General features: G+C 53.1%; 2 protein-coding genes across 5 annotated transcripts; both read right to left on the minus strand.

Moving 5' to 3' along the window:
- Positions 1-1747: 1747 nt before the first annotated feature.
- METTL3 (methyltransferase 3, N6-adenosine-methyltransferase complex catalytic subunit) lies at positions 1748-14063 on the minus strand. The gene is given in 12 exon segments (XM_066208975.1): positions 1748-1863; positions 1865-1940; positions 2042-2154; positions 3463-3528; positions 4455-4563; positions 4751-4789; positions 5697-5884; positions 7867-8095; positions 10406-10581; positions 11180-11533; positions 12378-12652; positions 13871-14063. Coding segments are annotated over 12 exon segments (1764 nt in total). The 5' UTR covers positions 13974-14063; the 3' UTR covers positions 1748-1827.
- Positions 14064-14889: 826 nt separating this feature from the next.
- On the minus strand, positions 14890-20444 carry LOC136305661 (sal-like protein 2). Of its 4 annotated transcripts, none has more exons than XM_066208972.1 (4): positions 17458-19209; positions 16794-17337; positions 15138-15989; positions 14890-15040 (listed from the first exon to the last, which is right to left on the minus strand). In XM_066208972.1, exons 1-4 carry the CDS (start codon positions 18288-18290, stop codon positions 14975-14977), a joined length of 2295 nt encoding a protein of 764 aa, XP_066065069.1. In that variant the 5' UTR covers positions 18291-19209; the 3' UTR covers positions 14890-14974. The 4 variants fall into 4 exon arrangements, with proteins under 4 accessions (XP_066065069.1, XP_066065067.1, XP_066065071.1 ...); XM_066208974.1 differs by lacking the exon at positions 14890-15040 and adding an exon at positions 20406-20444 and having other exon boundaries at positions 15338-15989; positions 17458-17942; XM_066208970.1 differs by having other exon boundaries at positions 16794-19209.
- Positions 20445-20625: the final 181 nt, after the last annotated feature.

Raw genomic sequence — 20625 nt, forward strand, 5'->3', positions numbered from 1 at the left:
TCCCAAAAATAACTTAAATAAAAAATAAATCCACTTGAAATCCCTGGAAAACTTCCAAAAATAAAAAATATAAAAAATCCACTTGAAATCCCTGGAAAACTCCCCAAAATAAATTTAAATTTAAAAAATTCCGCTTGAAATCTGAGAAAACGTCCAAAAATAATTAAAAAAATAAAAAAAATCCACTTGAAATTCCTGGAAAACGTCCAAAAATAATTTAAATAAATTCGCTTGAAATCCCTGGAAAACTCCCCAAAAATAAAACAAATCCATCTTAAACCCCCCCAAAAATTCCCAAAATCCGAAAAAAATCCTCTCTCAACCCCCCAAACTCCCCGAAAACCTTGAAACCCCCAAAAAACCCCAAAAAACCCCAGAATAAATCATTTCTCCCTCATCTTTGTCACATTAAATCCTCTTTTCCCCCCAAAACACAAAACCCCACTCCAGGATTTCCTTCCAGATCCTTTATTTTCACCCCGTTCCAAAGCCCAAAATCCCCCAAAAAAAGCCCCAAAAATCCCAAAAAAACCCCCCAAAAAAACCCCAAATAAACCCAAAAAAACCCCCCAAAAATCCCCCCCAAAACCCCCCCAAAAAATCTCCCAAATAAACCCCCAAAAAAACCCAAAAATCCCCCCCAAAAACCCCCAAAAAAACCCCCAAAAAAACCCCAAATAAACCCAAAAAACCCCCCAAAAACCCCCCCCAAAAAAACCCCAAAACCCCCTAAAAAATCCCCCAAGAAAACCCCCCCAAAAAACCCAAAAAAAACCCTAAAAAAAAGCCCCCCAAAAAAAAAAAAACCCCCAAAAAACTCCGAAAAAACCCCAAACAAACCCCAAAAACCCCGAAAAAAAACTCAAAAAAACACAAAAAAAAACCCCTAAAAAAACCCCAAAAATCCCAAATAAACCCTGAAAAACCGCCCAAAAAACTCCGAAAAAACCCCCCTAAAAAACCCCCCAAATAAACCCCGAAAAAACCCCAAAAAATCCCCCTAAAAACCCCCAAGAAACCCCCCAAAAAATCCCCAAATAAACCCCAAAAATCCCCCCAAAAAACCCCAAAAATCCCCAAATAAACCCCAAAAAACCCCAAATAAACCCCCAAAACCCCCCAAAAAACCCCAAAAATCCCCAAATAAACTCTGAAAAAACCCCAAATAAACCCAAAAAACCCCCCAAAAAACCCCCCAAAAAACCCAAAAAATCCCCAAATGAACCCCGAAAAAAACTCAGAAAACCCCAAAAAACCCCTAAAAACCCCTAAAAACCCCCATAATTCCCCAAAATCCCCCAAAACCCCCCAAATAAACCCCCAAAAAAACCCTAAAAAACCCCTAAGAACCCCCAAAAAAACCCCAAATAAACCCCAAAAACCCCAAAAATCCCCAAATAAACTCCGAAAAAACCCCAAAAAATCCCCCTAAAAACCCCCCAAAAGACCCCCCAAAAAAACCCCCAAAAATCCCCAAATAAACACCAAAAATCCCCCTAAAACCCCAAAAAAACCCTAAAAAACCCCAAAAAAACCCCAAAAATCCCCAAATAAACCCCAAAAATCCCCAAAAAAACTCCGAAAAACCCCCAAAAAATCCCCCTAAAAACCCCCCAAAAAAACCCCCAAAAAAACCCCAAAAACTCCGAAAAAAACCCCAAAAAAACCCCCAAAAATCCCCAAATAAACCCCAAAAAAACCCCAAAAAACCCCCAAAAAATCCCCAAATAAACCCCAAATCCCCCAAAATTCCCCAAAATCCCCAAAACCCCCCAAATAAACCCCAAACCCCCCAAACCCCCGGCGAGCGCCGCGGCGGGTCGGCCCTCAGACGGTTTTGGGTTTGGCGATGACGCCGTCGGGGGTAGTGCTGCTTGAAGCGCGCCACCACGTCGGGGTCCAGCAGGTGGATCCCGTCCAGCTGATTGCCCAGCGTGATCCTGGACCGCGGCAACGCCGTGAACACCCCAAAACCGCCGCGTTTCGGCAAGAAAACGCCGGTGCCGGTTCCGCCGGCGCCGGTTCCGCGGTGTTTCGGTACCAGTTGGGTTGGACGTTGTGCGGCCGGCCGAAGAGTTCGATCTTCCTCGTGCCCGGCGACAGCCGCTCGATCATGCCGTAGATCTCGTCGGGCTTGTGGCTGGTGGAGCGCACCTGGAATCGCGGGGGGAATTTGGGGGGATTTTGGGGGGTTTTGGGGAAATTTTGGGGAGATTTGGGGGATTTTGGGGAGATTTGGGGGGTTTGGGGGAGATTTGGGGAGATTTGGGGGATTTGGGGGAGGTTTGGGGGGATTTGGGGAGATTTGGGGAGATTTGGGGGAATTTTGGGGAGATTTGGGGGGTTTGGGGGAGATTTGGGGGAATTTTGGGGAGATTTGGGGGGTTTGGGGAGATTTGGGGGAATTTTGGGGAGATTGGGGGGATTTTGGGGAGATTTGGGGGATTTTGGGGGATTTGGAGGAGATTTGGGGGATTTTGGGGGATTTTGGGGAGATTTGGGGAATTTTGGGGAGATTTGGGGAGATTTGGGGAGATTTGGGGGGATTTTGGGGAGGTTTGGGGGGTTTTGGGGAGATTTGGGGGGATTTTGGGGAGATTGGGGGAATTTTGGGATGTTTGGGGGTTTTGGGGAGATTTGGGGGGATTTTGGGGGGATTTGGGGGATTTTGGGGACATTTGGGTGTTTTGGGGGAATTTTGGGGACGTTTGGGGGATTTTGGGGGGATTTGGGGGATTTGGGGGATTTTGGGGAGATTTGGGGGATTTTGGGGAGATTTGGGGGATTTTGGGGACGTTTGGGGGGTTTTGGGGACATTTGTCGGTTTTTTCGGCGTTTTTGGAGGCGGTTTTGGCCGTTTCCCGCCGTTTTCTGAGGGGCCTTTCCTCCTTTTCCACCTTTTTACGAATTAATTTTCTCACATCCCGCGATTTCACGAGGGAATTTTCCAATATTTCGCCATTTCCGGAGGCAAATGAAATTTCTTTCTCCGGTTTCCCCACAACTCCTTCATTCCCCCGGGTGTTTCGGGTTTAAATTTCCCCATTTTGGGTTTTTAACACATTTTGGGTTTAAATTTCCCCATTTTTGGGGTTTTTAACACATTTTGGGGTTTAAATTTCCCCATTTTGGGGTTTTTTAACACATTTTGGGTTTAAATTTCCCCATTTTGGGATTAAATTCCCACATTTTGGGTTTTTAACACATTTTTGGGTTTAAATTTCCCCATTTTTTGGGGTTTTAAACACATTTTGGGTTTAAATTTCCCCCATTTTTGGGGTTTTTAACACATTTTGGGTTTAAATTTCCCCATTTTTGGGGTTTTTAACACATTTTGGGTTTAAATTTCCCCATTTTTTGGGGTTTTTAACACATTTTTGGGTTTAAATCCTCCGGGTTCTTTCCCGGGATTGTGTTTTGGGGGTTTTTTTTGGGTCGAAATCCCGGGATTCGGGGTCTCACCTCGGCCACGATGACGTCACAGTCCAGGCCCCGGTTGAAGCCTTGGGGGTTCCCCTTCACCCCCACCTGGAAAAGGGGAAAAATTTGGGATTTTGGGGAGCCCAAAACCCCCAAAATCCCCAAAATCCTCCCAAAAAACCCCAAAAAACTCCCAAATCCTCTGAACTGATCCCAAAATTCCCAAAATCCACCCAAAAAACCCCCAAATCCTCTGAACTGATCCCAAAATTCCCAAAATCCACCCAAAAACCCCAAATTCTCCCCCAAATTCTCCTCTGGGGGAGGGGATCCCAGTTTTGGGGGTAAATCCCGATTTTTGGGTCCCAAATTTTGGGATTTGGGGTTTTTGGGGTCCCGGATTTTCGGGGTTTTCGGGGTCCCGGATTTTCGGGATTCGGGATTTTTTTGGGTCCCAGATTTTCGGGGTTTTTGGGGTCCCAGATTTTCGGGGTTTTCAGGATCCCAGATTTTCGGGATTCGGGGTTTTTGGGGTCCCAATTTTCGGGATTCAGGGTTTTCGGGGTTCCAGATTTCGGGATTCGGGGTTTTTTTGGGTCCCAGATTTTCGGGGTTTTCGGGCTCCCGGATTTTCAGGGTTTTCGGGGTCCCGGATTTTCAGGGTTTTCGGCGTCCCGGATTTTCGGGATTCGGGGTTTTCGGGATCCCAGATTTTCGGGGTTTTTTGGGTCCCGGATTTTCGGGGTTTTCGGCGTCCCAGATTTTCGGGGCTTTCGGGGTCCCGGATTTTCGGGATTCGGGGTTTTTTTGGGTCCCAGATTTTCGGGGTTTTCGGGGTCCCAGATTTTTGGGGTTTTCGGGATCCCAGATTTTGGGATTCGGGGTTTTTTGGGTCCCAGATTTTCAGGGTTTTCGGCGTCCCGGATTTTCGGGATCCGGGGTTTTCGGGGTCCCGGATTTTCGGGGTTTTCGGGGTCCCGGATTTTCGGGATCCGGGGTTTTCGGCGTCCCGGATTTTCGGGCCGGCCCCTCACCAGGCAGTGCTCCTTGCCGTGGTTCAGCCAGTGCCCCGTCCGGCCCGTGCGGATGATCCGCTGCAGCTGATTCGTTTTCACCCAAATGATCTCGTCCACGCGCTCGTACCTGAGCAAACCCTGGGGTGGTTCCAGCACTTCGGGGGGTTTTTTTGGGGGGTTTTTTGGGGGTTTTTCAAGAGGTTTTGGGGGTTTTTTGAGGGGTTTTGGGGGTTTGGGGGGAAAGAGGAGTTTTTTGGGGGTTTGGGGGATTTTTTTTAGGGGTTTTTGGGGGGGGGGTAGACCCCAAAACTCACCCCCAGAGGTTGAGGCATTCGCGGCCCAGCTCCATGGCCCTGGGAACGGGGAGAAATTGGGGAGTTCGGGGGAGAAATTGGGGATTTTGGGGGGAAAAAAATCGGGATTTTGGGGAGAAATTTGAGGGTTTGGGGGGGAAAATGGGGTTTTGGGGGAGGAAATTGGGGGTTTGGGGGAGAAATTTGGGATTTTGGGGAGGAAATTGGGATTTTGGGGAGGAAATTGGGGTTTTGGGGGGGAAATTTGGGATTTTGGGGAGAAATTTGAGGTTTTGGGGGGGAAAATGGGGTTTGGGGGAGGAAATTGGGGTTTTGGGGAGGAAATTGGGCTTTTGGGGGAAAAAAATCGGGATTTTAGAAAGAAATTTGAGGTTTTGGGGGGGAAATTGGGGATTTGGGGGGGGAAATGGGGTTTGGGGGGGAAATTGGGGTTTTGGGGAGAAATTTGAGGGTTTGGGGGGGAAAATGGGGTTTGGGGGAGGAAATTTGGGATTTTCGGGAGGAAATTGGGGTTTTGGGGAGGAAATTGGGCTTTTGGGGGAAAAAAATCGGGATTTTAGAAAGAAATTTGAGGTTTTGGGGAGGAAATTGGGGTTTGGGGGGGAAATTTGGGATTTTGGGGAGAAATTTGAGGTTTTGGGGGGGAAATTGGGGATTTGGGGGAGGAAATTGGGGTTTTGGGAGAGAAATTTGGGGTTTTGGGGGAAAAATCGGAATTTTGGGGGAGAAATCGGGATTTTGGGGAGGAAATTGGGGTTTTGGGGGGAAAAAAATTGGGATTTTGAGGGGAAAAATTGAGATTCTGGGGGGAAATTTGGGATTTTGAGGGAGAAATTTGGGGCGGATTCCCGCCGGATTCGGGGCCGATCCCGAGGGAATTCTGGGGCGGATCCCGCCGGATTCGGGGCCGATCCCGAAGGAATTCTGGGATCCCCCCGGCCCCGACCTGCCGGTGACCCAGAGGAAGAGGAAGCCCTCGTCCTGCAGCACGGGGATGTTGAGGCGCCGCATCTCGTCGTCCGTCAGCGTCCCGTAGGGCAGCTCCATGTGGATGTCCCAGGGCGGGTCGGCCATCACCACGGCGAACTTGCCCAGGATCGACACGTCCAGGTACCGGATGTCGCAGCAGATCCACTGAGAGCGGGGAGGGGGAAAAAAAAAAACAAACGGGGGGGGGGAGGGGGGAAGGGGTCAGAAACGGCAAAATGGCCGCCGCGCCTCGGGAAAACGGCGGGAGAGCAACTGGGAAAACGGCGGGAAAGCAAGTCCAAAAAATGGCGGGAAAACGCCTCGGGAAATGGTGGGAAAACAAGTCGGAAAACGGCGGGAAAACGCCTCAGGAAATGGTGGGAAAACAAGTCCAAAAATGGCGGGGAAACGCCTCAGGAAATGGCGGGAAAACAAGTCGGAAAATGGCGGGAAAGCAGCTCGGAAAATGGCGGGAAAACGCCTCAGAAAGAGGCGGGAAAACAAGTTGGAAAATGGCGGGAAAGCAGCTCGGAAAATGGTGGGGAAACTCCTCAGGAAATGGCGGGAAAACAAGTCAGAAAATGGCGGGAAAACAGGTCGGAAAATGGCGGGAAAACGCCTCAGGAAATAGTGGGAAAGCAAGTTGGAAAATGGCGGGAAAATGCCTCAGAAAGAGGCGGGAAAACAACTGGGGAAATGGCGGGAAAACAAGTCCAAAAATGGCGGGAAAACGCCTCAGGAAATGGCGGGAAAACAAGTCGGAAAATGGCGGGAAAGCAGTTCGGAAAATGGCGGGAAAACGCCTCAGAAAGAGGCGGGAAAACAACTGGGGAAATGGCGGGAAAACAAGTCCAAAAATGGCGGGAAAACGCCTCAGGAAATGGCGGGAAAGCAAGTCAAAAAATGGCGGGAAAACAAGTCAAAAAATGGCGGGAAAACAGCTCGGAAAATGGCGGGAAAACGCCTCAGGAAATGGCGGGAAAGCAAGTTGGAAAATGGCGGGAAAACGCCTCAGAAAGAGGCGGGAAAACAACTGGGGAAATGGCGGGAAAGCAGCTCGGAAAATGGTGGGGAAACTCCTCAGGAAATGGCGGGAAAACAAGTCAGAAAATGGCGGGAAAACGCCTCAGGAAATGGCGGGAAAACAAGTCAAAAGATGGCGGGAAAACAAGTCAAAAAATGGCGGGAAAACAGGTCGGAAAATGGCGGGAAAACAGGTCGGAAAATGGCGGGAAAACGCCTCAGGAAATGGCGGGAAAGCAAGTCGGAAAATGGCGGGAAAACGCCTCAGGAAATGGTGGGAAAACAAGTTGGAAAATGGCGGGAAAAAAATGCCTCAGAAAGAGGCGGGAAAACAACTGGGGAAATGGCAGGAAAACAAGTCGGAAAATGGCGGGAAAATGCCTCAGGAAATGGCGGGAAAACAAGTCAAAAGATGGCGGGAAAACAGCTCAGAAAATGGTGGGGAATCTCCTTAGAAAATGGAGGGGAAAGCCTCAGAAAATGGCGGGAAAACAAGTCGGAAAATGGCGGGAAAACAGCTTGGAAAATGGCGGGAAAACGCCTCAGAAAGAGGCGGGAAAACAACTGGGGAAATGGCGGGAAAACGCCTCAGAAAATGGCGGGAAAACAACAGAAAATGGCGGGAAAACGCCTCAGAAAAAGGCGGGAACCGGGATCGCGTCAGGAAAAGGCGGGAAAATGGAACCCAAAAGCCAAACGTTAAATAAAAACAAAACACTGAACAGAAACAAACCGCGAAATAAAAATAAACCGCGAAATAAAAACAAAGCGTGAAACAAAAACAGAACCATTACGCGAAAATAAGCCGCGAAACCAAAACAAACCACGAAGCAAAAACCAAAATTATAAAACGGAACTAAACGACGAAACAAACACGAGACAAAACCAGAACTCGGAATAAAAACGAGGCACGAAACCAAAACCATTGGAACGCCCGAACGAGCCGTTTAAACCCGAAACGCGCGTTCCGGTAAAACAAAATTAAATTAAAAAACAAAACGGAAACGAAACCAAACCCTTCAAAACGTCGAAACGCTCGGCCTCGAAATAACGCGTTGAAAATTATATAAAATAAAACGATGGTTAAATTGAGGGATGAGAGGGGGAAAAGCGAGCGCGGTTACCTGGGGAGGGAAGAGGCGATCGGCGCCGGCGTCGGGGGGCGGGCCCCGGGGCGGGGCGGGGGGCGGGGAGCGCTCGCGGGGCCGCGCCCCCCGGGCGGGGCTGCGGGGGGGCGTGGCCGCGCAGGCGTCGATCTCGTAGTGCACGTACTTGCAGGTGTCCATGTGGAAGCAGGTGTTGAGGAAGGAGCAGTCGCCCAGCGACTCGTCCGTGTGCTTGTTGATGATGCGGCTGCGCGGCGGGGGGAGCCGAGGGTTCGTTAACAGGAAGCGGTTTAATGGCGGGGGATGACGAGAAACGAGGGGCGGCGCGGGAAACGCCACCCAAAAATCGCATTGAGAATCTCAAAAATCACATTAAAAATCCCAAAAAATCGCATTAAAAACCCCCAAAAAATCGCATTAAAAACCCCCAAAAAATCACATTTTAAACCTGCCGAAAATCGCATTAAAAACCCCCAAAAAATCACATTGAGAACGCAAAAAAAACCACATTAAAAATCCCAAAAAATCGCATTAAAAACCCGAAAAGAAATCGCATTAAAAACCCGAAAAAAAGCACATTTTAAACCCCAAAAAAATCACATTTTAAACCCGCCGAAAATCGCATTAAAAACCCCCAAGAAATCACATTGAAAACCCGAAAAAAATCACATTAAAAACCCCAAATATCACATTTTAAACCTGCCGAAAATCGCATTAAAAGCCCCCAAAAAATCACATTGAAAACCCAAAAAAAATCACATTTTAAACCCGCCAAAAATCGCATTAAAAACCCCCAAAAAATCACATTGAGAACACAAAAAAAATCACATTAAAAATCCCAAAAAATCGCATTAAAAACCCGAAACAAATCGCATTAAAAACCCCAAATATCACATTTTAAACCCGCCGAAAATCGCATTAAGAACTCCCAAAAAACCACATTGAAAACGCAAAAAAAACCACATTAAAAATCCCAAAAAATCGCATTAAAAACCCGAAAAGAAATCGCATTAAAAACCCGAAAAAAAGCACATTTTAAACCCCCAAAAAATCACATTTTAAACCCGCCGAAAATCGCATTAAAAACCCCCAAGAAATCACATTGAAAACCCGAAAAAAATCACATTAAAAACCCCAAATATCACATTTTAAACCTGCCGAAAATCGCATTAAAAGCCCCCAAAAAATCACATTGAAAACCCAAAAAAAATCACATTTTAAACCCGCCAAAAATCGCATTAAAAACCCCCAAAAAATCACATTGAGAACACAAAAAAAATCACATTAAAAATCCCAAAAAATCGCATTAAAAACCCGAAAAAAATCACATTTTAAACCCCAAAAAAATCACATTTTAAACCTGCCGAAAATCGCATTAAAAACCCCCAAAAAATCACATTGAGAACGCAAAAAAATCACATTAAAAATCCCAAAAAATCGCATGAAAAACCCCAAAAAAATCACATTGAAAACACAAAAAAAAATCACATTAAAAATCCCAAAAAATCGCATTAAAAATCCCAAAAAATCGCATTAAAAACCCGAAAAAAAGCACATTTTAAACCCCAAAAAAATCACATTTTAAACCCGCCGAAAATCGCATTGAAAATCTCAAAAATCGCATTGAAAACGCAAAAAAAAATCACATTAAAAATCCCAAAAAATCGCATTAAAAACCCGAAAAAAAATCGCATTAAAAACCCTCAAAAAATCACATTGAAAACGCAAAAAAAATCACATTTTAAACCCGCCGAAAATCGCATTAAAAACCCCCAAAAAATCACATTGAAAACGCAAAAAAAAATCACATTAAAACCCACCGAAAATCACATTAAAACCCAAAAAACCCCACATTTTAAACCCGCTGAAAATCGCATTAAACCCCACAAAAATCACATTTAAAATCCCAAAAAATCGCATTAAAAACCCGGAAAAAATTGCATTAAAAACTCCAAAAAAATCACAATAAAAACCCCCCAAAATTCCCAATAAAACCCCCAAAATTTCGGTTTCAAACCCCAAAATTTTGGTTTCAACCCCAAAAAATTTCGGTTTCAACCCCAAAATTTCGGTTTCAAACCCCAAATTTTTGGTTTCAACCCCAAAATTTCGGTTTCAACCCCAAAATTTCGGTTTCAAACCCCCAAATTTTCGGAGCGGCGGCCCACCGGAAGTGCAGCTTGCGGCAGGGGCGCCCTGCTTAAAACCCCCAAAATTCACCAATAAAACCCCCCAAAATTCACCATAAAAAACCCAAAATTCCCAATAAAACCCCCAAAATTCACCAATAAAACCCCCCAAATTCCCAATAAAACCCCCAAAATTTCGGTTTCAAACCCCAAAATTTCGGTTTCAAACCCCCAAATTTTCGGAGCGGCGCCCACTGGAAGCGCAGCTTGCGGCAGGGGCGTCCCGCTTAAAACCCCCAAAATTCACCATAAAAAACCCCCAAAAATCACAATAAAATCCCCCAAAAATCGCAATAAAACCCCAAAATTTCGGTTTCAACCCCCAAATTTTCGGTTTCAAACCCCCAAATTTTCGGAGCGGCGCCCACCGGAAGTGCAGCTTGCGGCAGGGCCGCTCGGCGCCCGAGGCCTTGACGCACTCCTCCTTGGTGCCGTGGTCGCAGAACTCCTGCACCTGGGCGCGGCCCCGCGAGCGGAACTTCTCCACGATCGACTGCTCCTTGGCCGTCGTCGTGTTCAGCAGCTCCAGGATCTCCTGGCTCACCTGCGCCCAGGTGCGGGCCCGGGACACGCCCCCTTAGGTCGGGCCCCGCCCGCCATTTTAGGCTCCGCCCATCTCTAGGCTCCACTGACCTTCAGCTTCCACCCAGCGGCTTTAGGCTATGCCGCTCTTTAGGCCCCGCCCACTCTCTTTAGGCTCCGCCCACCATATTTACGCTCCGCCCGCTGTTTTAGGCTCCGCCCATCTTTACGCTCCATCGATCTGCAGGTTCCACCCAATGGCTCTAAGCTCTGCTCATCTTCAGGCTCCACCCACTGTCTTTAGGCTCCACCCACCATATTTACGCTCTGCCCACCGTTTTAGGCTCCACCCACTGTCTTTAAGATCCACCCACCACCTTAAGGCCCCACCCACCATCCAGAAACCCCGCCACCTTGAAACCCCGCCCTCTTGAAACCCCGCCATCTTAGCCGCCATCTTGAAACCCCGCCATCTTAACCCGCCATCTTGAAACCCCGCCATCTTCGCTGCCACCTTGAAATGCCGCCATCTTGAACCCCACCCATTTTCAAGCCCCGCCCACTCCCACACCCCCGCAAACCCCTTTCCTCCCCCCCAAAAACCAAGCCCCGCCCCTCACCTTCTTACTCTGCTGCTCCTTGGTGGACTGCTGGCTGAGCAAGCTCTCGATCTCCAGGTCCACGTCCGACGCCGCCGCCCGCCGGCACCGCTTGGCCGACTCCTTCCCCTCCCCGGCCCCGCCCGCCGAGGCCGCGCCCCCCGCCCCGCCCGGCCCCGCCCCGTCCCGCTCCGCCCGCCGCCGCTCGGCCGCCGCCGCGACCACGCCCGTCATGGCCGACAGCTTGGAGTGGTCGGCGCAGGTGACCAGGGTGGGGCCGTCCTGCAGCAGCCCCCGGCGCACCTCGATCAGCTCCTGCGCGGCGAACTTGTGCAGGAGGCTCTCCACCGCCCGGAGGGTCACCTGGGAGTCGCCCTGGGGGGGAGAGAGCGCCTGGGCACACCTGGGCACACCTGGGCACACCTGGGCACACCTGGATATACCTGGGCACACCTGAGGAGCAACTGGGAACACCTGGGGGCACCTGGATACAACTGGAGGGTACCTGGGGGACACCTGGGGAACAGCTGGTAGCACCTGGGGGTGCACAGGTGTGGACAGGTGTGCCCTGGCTGTGTCCCTCCCACACCCAGGTGTATCCCAGGTGTGCCCAGGTGTGCCCAGGTGTGTCCTGGGTGTGTCCCCATGACCCCAGGTGTGCTCAGGTGTGTGCTGGGTGTGTCCCCATGACCCCAGGTGTTCTCAGGTGTGTGCTGGGTGTGTCCCAGGTGTCCCCAGGTGTCCCCAGGTGTGTGCTGGGTGTGTCCCAGGTGTCCCCAGGTGTCCCCAGGTATGTGCTGGGTGTGTCCCAGGTGTCCCCAGGTGTCCCCAGGTGTCCCAGGTGTGTCCTGGGCGTGTCCCAGGTGTGTCCCAGGTGTCCCCAGGTGTCCCCAGGTATGTGCTGGGTGTGTCCCAGGTGTCCCCAGGTGTCCCCAGGTGTCCCCAGGTGTGTGCTGGGTGTGTCCCAGGTGTCCCCAGGTGTCCCCAGGTGTCCCCAGGTGTCCCAGGTGTCCCCAGGTGTGTGCTGGGTGTGTCCCAGGTGTCCCCAGGTGTCCCCAGGTGTCCCCAGGTGTCCCCAGGTGTCCCCAGGTGTCCCCAGGTGTGTGCTGGGTGTGTCCCAGGTGTCCCCACGTGTCCCCAGGTGTCCCCAGGTGTGTGCTGGGTGTGTCCCAGGTGTCCCCAGGTGTCCCCAGGTGTCCCAGGTGTCCCAGGCGCGTACCCCGGCGATGGCGGCGCGGATGGCGCGGGCGTCGGTGGGCAGGGGCAGCGCCAGGTCCGACAGGTGCAGCAGCAGCCGCCGCTCCAGCGCCGGGTCCGGCTCCGGGGGCTCCTCCCCCGGGACCCCCTCCGGCCCCCCGGGAGGGGAGGGGGCTGCGCAGGGGGTGGGGCAAAGCGAGGACGCGCCCCCTTGGGCGGGGCCGGAGGGGGAGGGGCCGGAGGGGGCGGGGCTGCCGGTGCGGGGGGGCGTGGCCAGGGACAGGTCATGGCGGGGGTCTGCAGGGGGGGACCCTAATTAGCGACGGGTTGTTAATTCATCTGCATCCTTTGTCATTCCCAGCTCTTAATTAAGCCGTTAATTAGCCCCGATTCTTAATTAGCTCCTTAATTAGCCCCATTCTTAATTAATCCCCTTCTTAATTAACCCCCCCATTCGGTATTAGTCCATTAATTAGCCCCCCCCACTCTTAGTTCACCCCTTAATGAGTCCCCCTTAATCAACCCCTTAATCAGCCCCCACACTTAATGAACCCTTTAATTGACTCCTCGTGTCCCATTTACGCCCACCGTTAATTAACCCCCCTGTTGTTAATTACACTAGGACCCCTAATTAGCCCCTACGCTCGAATTAAAATCCAGCCCGTCATTAATTTCCAGCGTCTAATTAATCTCAGACCCCTCATTAAACGCCCCAAATAACCCCGGACCGCTCATTAACCCTCCTAATTAACCCCTGACCTTTCATTAACCCCACTAATTACCCTCCGCCCCCTCATTGACCCCTTTAATAACCTCTGACCCGTCATTAACCCCTCTAGGTAACCCCTGACCCCTCATTAGCCCCAGTAATTAACCCCTAACCTCTCATTAGCCCCAGTAATTAACACCTAACCCCTCATTAACCCCCTTTAATAACCGCTGGCCCCTCATTAGCCCCAGTAATCAATCTGTAGCCCCTCATTAACACTCCTAATTAACCCGTAGCCCCTCATTAACCCCCTTTAATAACCGCTGACCCCTCATTAACCCAAATAATCAGTTTGTAGACCCTCATTAGCCCCCCTAATTAACCCCGAACCCCTCCTTAACCCCCTTTAATAACCCCTGGCCCCTCATTAACCCCAATAATCAATCTGTGGCCCCTCATTAACGCCCCTAATTAACCCCTAACCCCTCATTAACCCCCTTTAATAACCTCTAACCCCGCATTAACCCCAAAAATCAATCTGTGGCCCCTCATTAGCCCCCCTAATTACCCCGCAGCCCCTCATTAACGCCCCTAATTACCCCGCAGCCCCTCATTAACGCCCCTAATTACCCCGCAGCCCCTCATTAACGCCCCTAATTCACCCGCAGCCCCTCATTAACGCCCCTAATTCACCCGCAGCCCCTCATTAACGCCGCTAATTACCCCGCAGCCCCTCATTAACGCCGCTAATTACCCCGCGGCCCCTCATTAGTCCTCGCTTTGCCCCGGCCCCGCGCCGCCCTCACCGCCTGCCCCGAGCGGGTCCTGCTTCCTGCGGCGCTGCAGCCGCTCCCGCAGCGAGTCCAGCTGCTTCTTGTGCGCCTGGATCGAGCTCCACGTGTCCGACATGGCCCCGGATCGCGACCCTGTCGCGACAGAGCGCGGCCGCCACCCTCCCGGCGCTTCCCGCTCCTCCGGACCGGCGCCGCCTCACGCGGCCGGAAGCGGAACCCAGCGCGGCGCGCCCCTGAGGCCGCCGCCGCCATTTTGAGTGTGGGCAAGCCCCGTTATTTCCTATTGAACCGCCGCCATTTTGAGTGAGGGCACAACGCCGCCGTTATTTCCTATTGAACCGCCGCCATTTTGAGTGAGGGCACAACGCCGCCGTTATTTTCTATGGGGACCGCCGCCATTTTGAGCGAGGCAACAGCCCCCCGTCGTTTCCTCAGGCGGCGCCGCCATTTTGAGCGAGGCAACAGCCCCCCGTTATTCCCTACGGGGACCGCCGCCATTTTGAGCGAGGCAACAACTCCCCGTTATTCCCTACGGGGACCGCCGCCATTTTGAGCGAGGCAACAACCCCCCGTTATTCCCCACGGGGACCGCCGCCATTTTGAGTGAGGGCAGCACCTCCCCTCACACGCCCACGCAGAAAACCCCCACGGCGGCTTTTTTTTTTTTTTTTTTTTTTTTTAAAAAACCCACGGAATTCCTGTCGTGTCGTTTTTTCCACGGAATCCGCGCCTTTCCCGGCGTTTTGCTCCAACAAAAACCGGCGGCGCTTTGGCGCTCAGGCCGGAGCGGCGGCCGCCGCCGCCATTTTGACCCCGGGCGATTTTCCCGCGTCCCGTCGCCACGGCAACCGCCGCCATTTTGACCCCGGGCGATTTTCCCGCGTCTCGTCGCCACGGCAACCGCCGCCATCTTGGTTGCGGGCGCCGCCATTTGGCGAGGCGGGTTTTTTCCGGGGGGCTCGATCCCTCCCGTTCTTTGGGGGTCCCGCCGGGTTTTTTCCCCCCCTCAAATCACAGGCGGGACGGCGGAGAATCAGCGCAAAGCTTTAATCGGATTCTACACGGCAGGTTCGGGCGGGGGGTTTCTGTGGGAATTTTTGGACTCTCCTCCTTTTCCTAGATTTTTATTTCCCCCGAAGTTCCGGGGTCGCCCGCGGGGGTCGGGCTCCGGGCTGGGGATCCCTGAGGGGGAGAAAAAGAAAAAAAAAAAACCCCAAAAAAGGTTAATTTGGGGGAATTTCGGAGGAATTTGGGGGTTTTGGGGGTGCCCCCCGCTCACCTGGCCTCGTCCATCGGGGCCTGGGGGCTCCGCCGCCATTTTGGGGAGGTCTGAGCCTTCCATGTCTTCATCCTCCTCCTCCTCCTCCTCCTCCTGGGGCTCCCCCAGTTTGGGGTCAGGGGGCTCGGGGTGGGGCTGGCCACGCCCACACACCTGGCACAGGTGAGGGCGCCCCGGGATCATGGAATTCCCGCCCGGAGCGGGGCAATGCCCACACGGGACTGAGGGATTCCCGCCCGAAATCGAGGAATTCCCGCCAGAAATCGAGGAATTCCCGCCCAAATTTGAGGAATTGTCACCCAAATTTGAGGAATTCCCGCCCAAAATGGCGGAATTCCCGCCCAAAATCACAGAATTCCCACCCAAACTTGAGGGATTCCCGCCCGAAATCGAGGAATTCCCGCCCAAATTTGAGGAATTCCCGCCCAAACTTGAGGGATTCCCGCCCAAAATGGCGGAATTCCCGCCCAGAATCGCGGAATTCCCGCCCAAATTCGAGGGGTTCCCACTCGGAAGGGCGGAATTCTCGCCCAAAGCCGCCGAGTTCCCGCCCGAACCGGCCCCCGGAAGGTTCTGGAAGCCGCCCGGGCCGGAAGGGGCGGGGCAGGACTCGGGAAATTCCAGTTTTTCCACCAATTCCTGGAGCTTGGAGGTCTCGGAGGGGGCGGGGCCGCGGGGTTTGGGGGCGGGGCCCGGAGGGGGCACGGCCGGCTCGTCCTGGGTGGGGCCAGGTGGGCGCAGGAGGAGGAGCTTGGGGAAGGGGGCGTGGCTGGGCTTGACCTCTTGACCCGCAGGGTTGGGCGGAGGGGGCGTGGCTGGAGGCTGAGGGGGCGTGGTCACTTCCGGGGGGGCCTGTGGGGGGAGCAGAGTGACCAGCTGACCCCGGGCTTGACCCCCCAGCACTGACCACATGACCCACACTGACCCCTGACCCCAAACGTGACCCAGTGACCCCCTGACCCCAAACGTGACCCCCTGACCCCAACCTTGACCACATGACCCACACTGACCCCTGACCCCACAGCGACCCAGTGACCCCCTGACCCCAAATGTGACCCCCTGACCCCAACCTTGACCACATGACCCACACTGACCCCGTGACCCCAGCCTTGACCACATGACCCACACTGACCCAACCTTGACCCACTGACCCCACAGCGACCCCGTGACCCCAAATGTGACCCCCGACCCCAACCTCAACCACATGACCCCATCACTGACCCCTGACCCCACCCTTGACTCACTGACCCCAACATTGACCGGACACTGACCCCGTGACCCCCAGCGACCCCTGACCCCAAATGTGACCCCCCTGACCCCAACCTCAACCACATGACCCCACCACTGACCCCTGACCCCACCCTTGACCCACTGACCCCACAATGACCCCACACTGACCCCGTGACCCCAGCCTTGACCACATGACCCACACTGACCCCTGACCCCACCCTTGACCCACTGACCCCTCCACTGACCCCACAGTGACCCCACAGTGACCCCAAATGTGACCCCCCTGACCCCAACCTCGACCACATGACCCACACTGACCCCTGACCCCACCCTTGACCCTCTGACCCCACCACCGACCCCACAGTGACCCCGTGACCCCCCCCAGACCCCAAATGCGACCCCCCCGCCCCCTCGCCGCCCCCTCACCTCCTCCCCGGCGCCGTCCCCTGCCGCCGCCGGCGCCGCCTGGCCGCGCTGGCGGTGCCGCCTCAGGTGCACCTTGAGGTTTCCCCGCGTGGTGAAGCGGCCGCCGCAGAGGTCGCAGCGGAAGGGCCGCTCCCCCGTGTGCGAGCGCAGGTGGATCTGCCGGGCGCTGGCGCTGCCCAACGGCTTCCCGCAGAAGCCGCAGCCGTGCCGGGCCGCGCCGGGAGCCGGGGGGCGGGCCGGGGGGCGGGGCGGGGCCGAGGGAGCCAATGGCGGCGCCAGAGATGGCCTGGGGCCCAACGACGGCGAAGAACCCAACGATGGAGCCAACGACGGCGAAGAACCCAACGAGGGACCCAACGACGACGTTGGACCCAACGTTGGGCCCAAGGATGGTGAAGAACCCAACGTTGACCCCATTGAGCCCAACGATGGTGAAGAACCCAACGTTGACCCCATTGAGCCCAACGATGGTGAAGAACCCAACTTTGACCCCGCTGACCCCAAGGATGGTGAAGAACCCAACGTTGACCCCATTGAGCCCAACGTTGACCCCAAGGATGGTGAAGAACCCAACGATGGAGCCAACGATGACGCTGGACCCAATTTCGACCCCAGCGTCGGCGCTGAACCCAACGACGACGTTGGACCCAACGTTGGGCCCAAGGATGGTGAAGAACCCAACGTTGACCCCGCTGGACCCAACGTTGACCCCAACGATGACGAAGAACCCAACGTTGACCCCGTCGACCCCAACGACGATGAAGAACTCAACGTCGGGCCCAACGCCGGCGAAGAACCCGACGCCGACGACGAACCCAACGCCGACCTCAACGCCGACCGCTTCGACCCCGACGGCGGCGCCGGACCCAACGCCGGGCCCAAGAGCGGCGAAGACCCCGCCGACGACCTCGCCGACGACCTCGGCGTCGGCCCCGCCGACCTGGCCGAAGACGGGCAAGCCGGCGACGGCCTCGGCGCCGACGGAGAGCCCAGCGTGGAGGCCAAGGACGTCACGGAGCGGCCCAGGGTGGAGGCCAAGGCCACGGCGATGCCGGAAGGGCGCGGCGGCTTGGCCAGGGGCGGCAGGAGCAGGAAGTGGGGGCCCGGCGGAGGTTTCGGGGGCGTCTCCAGCGCCCCCAGCAGCAGCAGCTGCCGGCAGATGTCCTGGGTCAGCTGCATCTGCAACAGCTGGCGCTGCTGGAGCTGCCGCAGCTCCTCCAGGATCAGCCGCAGCTCGGGCGGGGCCGGAGGGGGCGGGGCCACGGCCGGGGGAGGGGAGGGCGGGGACGGGGCTGGGGACGGCGGGAGAGAGAGAGAGAGAGAGGAAAAGAGAGGGAAAGTCAGGGCGGTGCCGTCTCCAAATTGTCGCTTTTCGCCCCGAAATCGGAGCCGTTGGGCCCCAAAATTGACGTTTTTCACCCCGAAATTGTCGTTTTTCACCCCGAAATCGGAGATTTTGGCCTCAAAATTGTCGTTTTTCACACCGAAATTGGTCATTTTTCACACCGGAACTGGAGTTGTTTGGCCCCAAAATTGTCGTTTTTCACCCCAAAATTGTCGTTTTTCACCCCGAAATCGGAGATTTTGGCCCCAAAATTGTCGTTTTTCACACCAGAACTGGAGTTGTTTGGCCCCAAAATTGCCATTTTTCACCCCAAAATTATCGCTTTTTGCCCCGAAATTGGAGGTGTTGGGCCCCAAAATTGTCGTTTTTCACCCCGAAACTGGAGTTGTTTGGCCCCAAAATTCATCATTTTTTACCCCGAAATTGGAAATGTTTGGCCCCAAAATTTCCATTTTTCACACCAAAACTGGAGATATTTGACCCCAAAATTTCCATTTTTCACACCAAAACTGGAGATATTTAACCCCAAAATTGCCACTTTTCACTCCAAAATTGTCGTTTTTCACCCCGAAATTGGAGATGTTTGGCCCCAAAATTATCGCTTTTCACACCAAAACTGGAGATATTTAACCCCAAAATTGCCATTTTTCACTCCAAAATTGATCATTTTTCACCCCGAAAGTGGAGATGTTCGCCCAAAATTGCCATTTTTCACCCCAAAACTGGTCATTGATCCACTCCAACGGTCACTTTTGACCTCAAAATCGGCCGCTTTCACCCCAAAACCGACGCTTCTTTGCCCAAATTCCTCATTTTTCCGCTCAAAGCCATCGCCAGATTTACCGCCATCTCCCCGAAGCCGGCACTACCCCGAAATTCTGACCCTCCCGCCCAAACTTGCACTTTTTCGCCCCAAAACTCCGATTACTGTTCGCCCTAAAATTGGCACCGTTCGCCTCGAAATTCCGCGTTTTCTCCAAAGGAAAAAAAAAAAAAATCCCGATTTTCCTCGAAAGAATTCCTCCCAAAATTCGCCTTTTTTCCCCCCAAAATCCCCGTTTTTCCCCAAAAATCCCCATTTTTCCCTCAAAAATCCCCATTTTTCCCCCAAAAATCCCCATTTTTCCCCCAAAAATCCCCATTTTTTCCCCAAAATCCCCATTTTTCCCCAAAAATCCCCATTTTTCCCTCAAAAATCCCCATTTTTCCCCCAAAATCCCCATTTTCTCCCCACCAAAATCCCATTTTTTTCCCCCAAAAAAATCCCCGTATCTCCCCCCTCCAAAAATCCGCTTTTTTCCCCAAAATCCCCATTTTTTTTCCACCCCAAATCCCCGTTTTTCTCCCCAAAAATCACTTCCCCCCCCTCCCCAAAATCCCCGGGTTCCCCCACCCCCAAAATCCCAGGTTTTCCACCCAAAATCCCGATTTTTCTGCCCAAAACCCCCCAGGTTTTTTTTTTCCCAAAATCCCCATTTTTCCCCCCAAAATCCCCATTTTTTCCCCAAAATCCCCATTTTTTACCCCAAATCCCCATTTTCTCTCACAAAATCCCGATTTTTTTTTTCCCCCAAAATCCCCATTTCCCCCCCCAAAAAAAATTCCCGGGTTTTTTTTCCCCAAAATCCCCATTTTTTTCCCCAAAATCTCCGTTTTTCCACAAAAATCCGCAATTCCCCCCCCCCCCCAAAATCACTTTTTTTCCCCGAAAAAAATCTCGGGGTTTTCAACCCAAATTCCCCTTTTCTTTTTTCCTCAAAATCCCGGTTTTTCCCCCCAAAACTCCCGCGGGTTTATCCCCCAAAATCCCGATTTTTCCCCCAAAAACTCCCGCGGGTTTTTCCCCCAAAATCCCGATTTTTTCCCCCAAAACTCCCGCGGGTTTTTCCCCCAAAATCCCGATTTTTTCCCCCAAAACTCCCGCGGGTTTTTCCCCCAAAATCCCGATTTTTTCCCCCAAAACTCCCGCGGGTTTTTCCCCCAAAATCCCGATTTTTCCCCCAAAAACTCCCGCGGGTTTTTCCCCCAAAATCCCGATTTTTCCCCCAAAACTCCCGCGGGTTTTTTTTTCCCAAAATCCCGATTTTTTCCCCCAAAACTCCCGCGGGTTTTTTTCCCCCAAAATCCCGATTTTTCCCCCCAAAACTCCCGCGGGTTTTTTTCCCCAAAATCCCGATTTTTCCGCCCCAAAATCCCGCTCCCCTTTCCCCCTTTCCCCCGCCGGGATTTTTGGGGTGAATTCCGCCGATTTCGGGGCCTTTTCTCACCTCCGGGCTCGGCCATGGCCGGGGGAGGGGGCGCCGGAAATGACGTCACGAAGGGGGGCTGGGGGGGTGACGTCACCGGCAGAGGAGGGCAGGATTTTTGGGGGGGAAAACCGGGATTTTGGGGAAAAAAAGGGGGAAATTTGGGGGGAAAAAATGGAGATTTGGGAAGAAAACTGGAATTTGGGGGGAAAAATGGGAATTTTGGGGGGGGGAAACTGGA

Source organism: Chamaea fasciata, unplaced genomic scaffold (assembly GCF_029207755.1).
Source record: "Chamaea fasciata isolate MVZ Bird 193981 ecotype frontalis unplaced genomic scaffold, bChaFas1.0.hap1 SCAF_559, whole genome shotgun sequence".
Taxonomy (NCBI): Eukaryota; Metazoa; Chordata; class Aves; order Passeriformes; family Sylviidae; genus Chamaea; species Chamaea fasciata.

Coding starts and splice junctions, on each gene's coding strand:
- LOC136305661 (XM_066208970.1), bottom strand. CDS start 18,290: ATGACCAATTTCGGTGTGAAAAACGACAATTTTGAGGCCAAAATCTCC. Junction 15,990..16,793: donor GGGACGGCGCCGGGGAGGAG/GTGAGGGGGCGG, acceptor CTCCCCCCACAG/GCCCCCCCGGAAGTGACCAC. Junction 15,041..15,137: donor GCCCCGATGGACGAGGCCAG/GTGAGCGGGGGG, acceptor TCTCCCCCTCAG/GGATCCCCAGCCCGGAGCCC.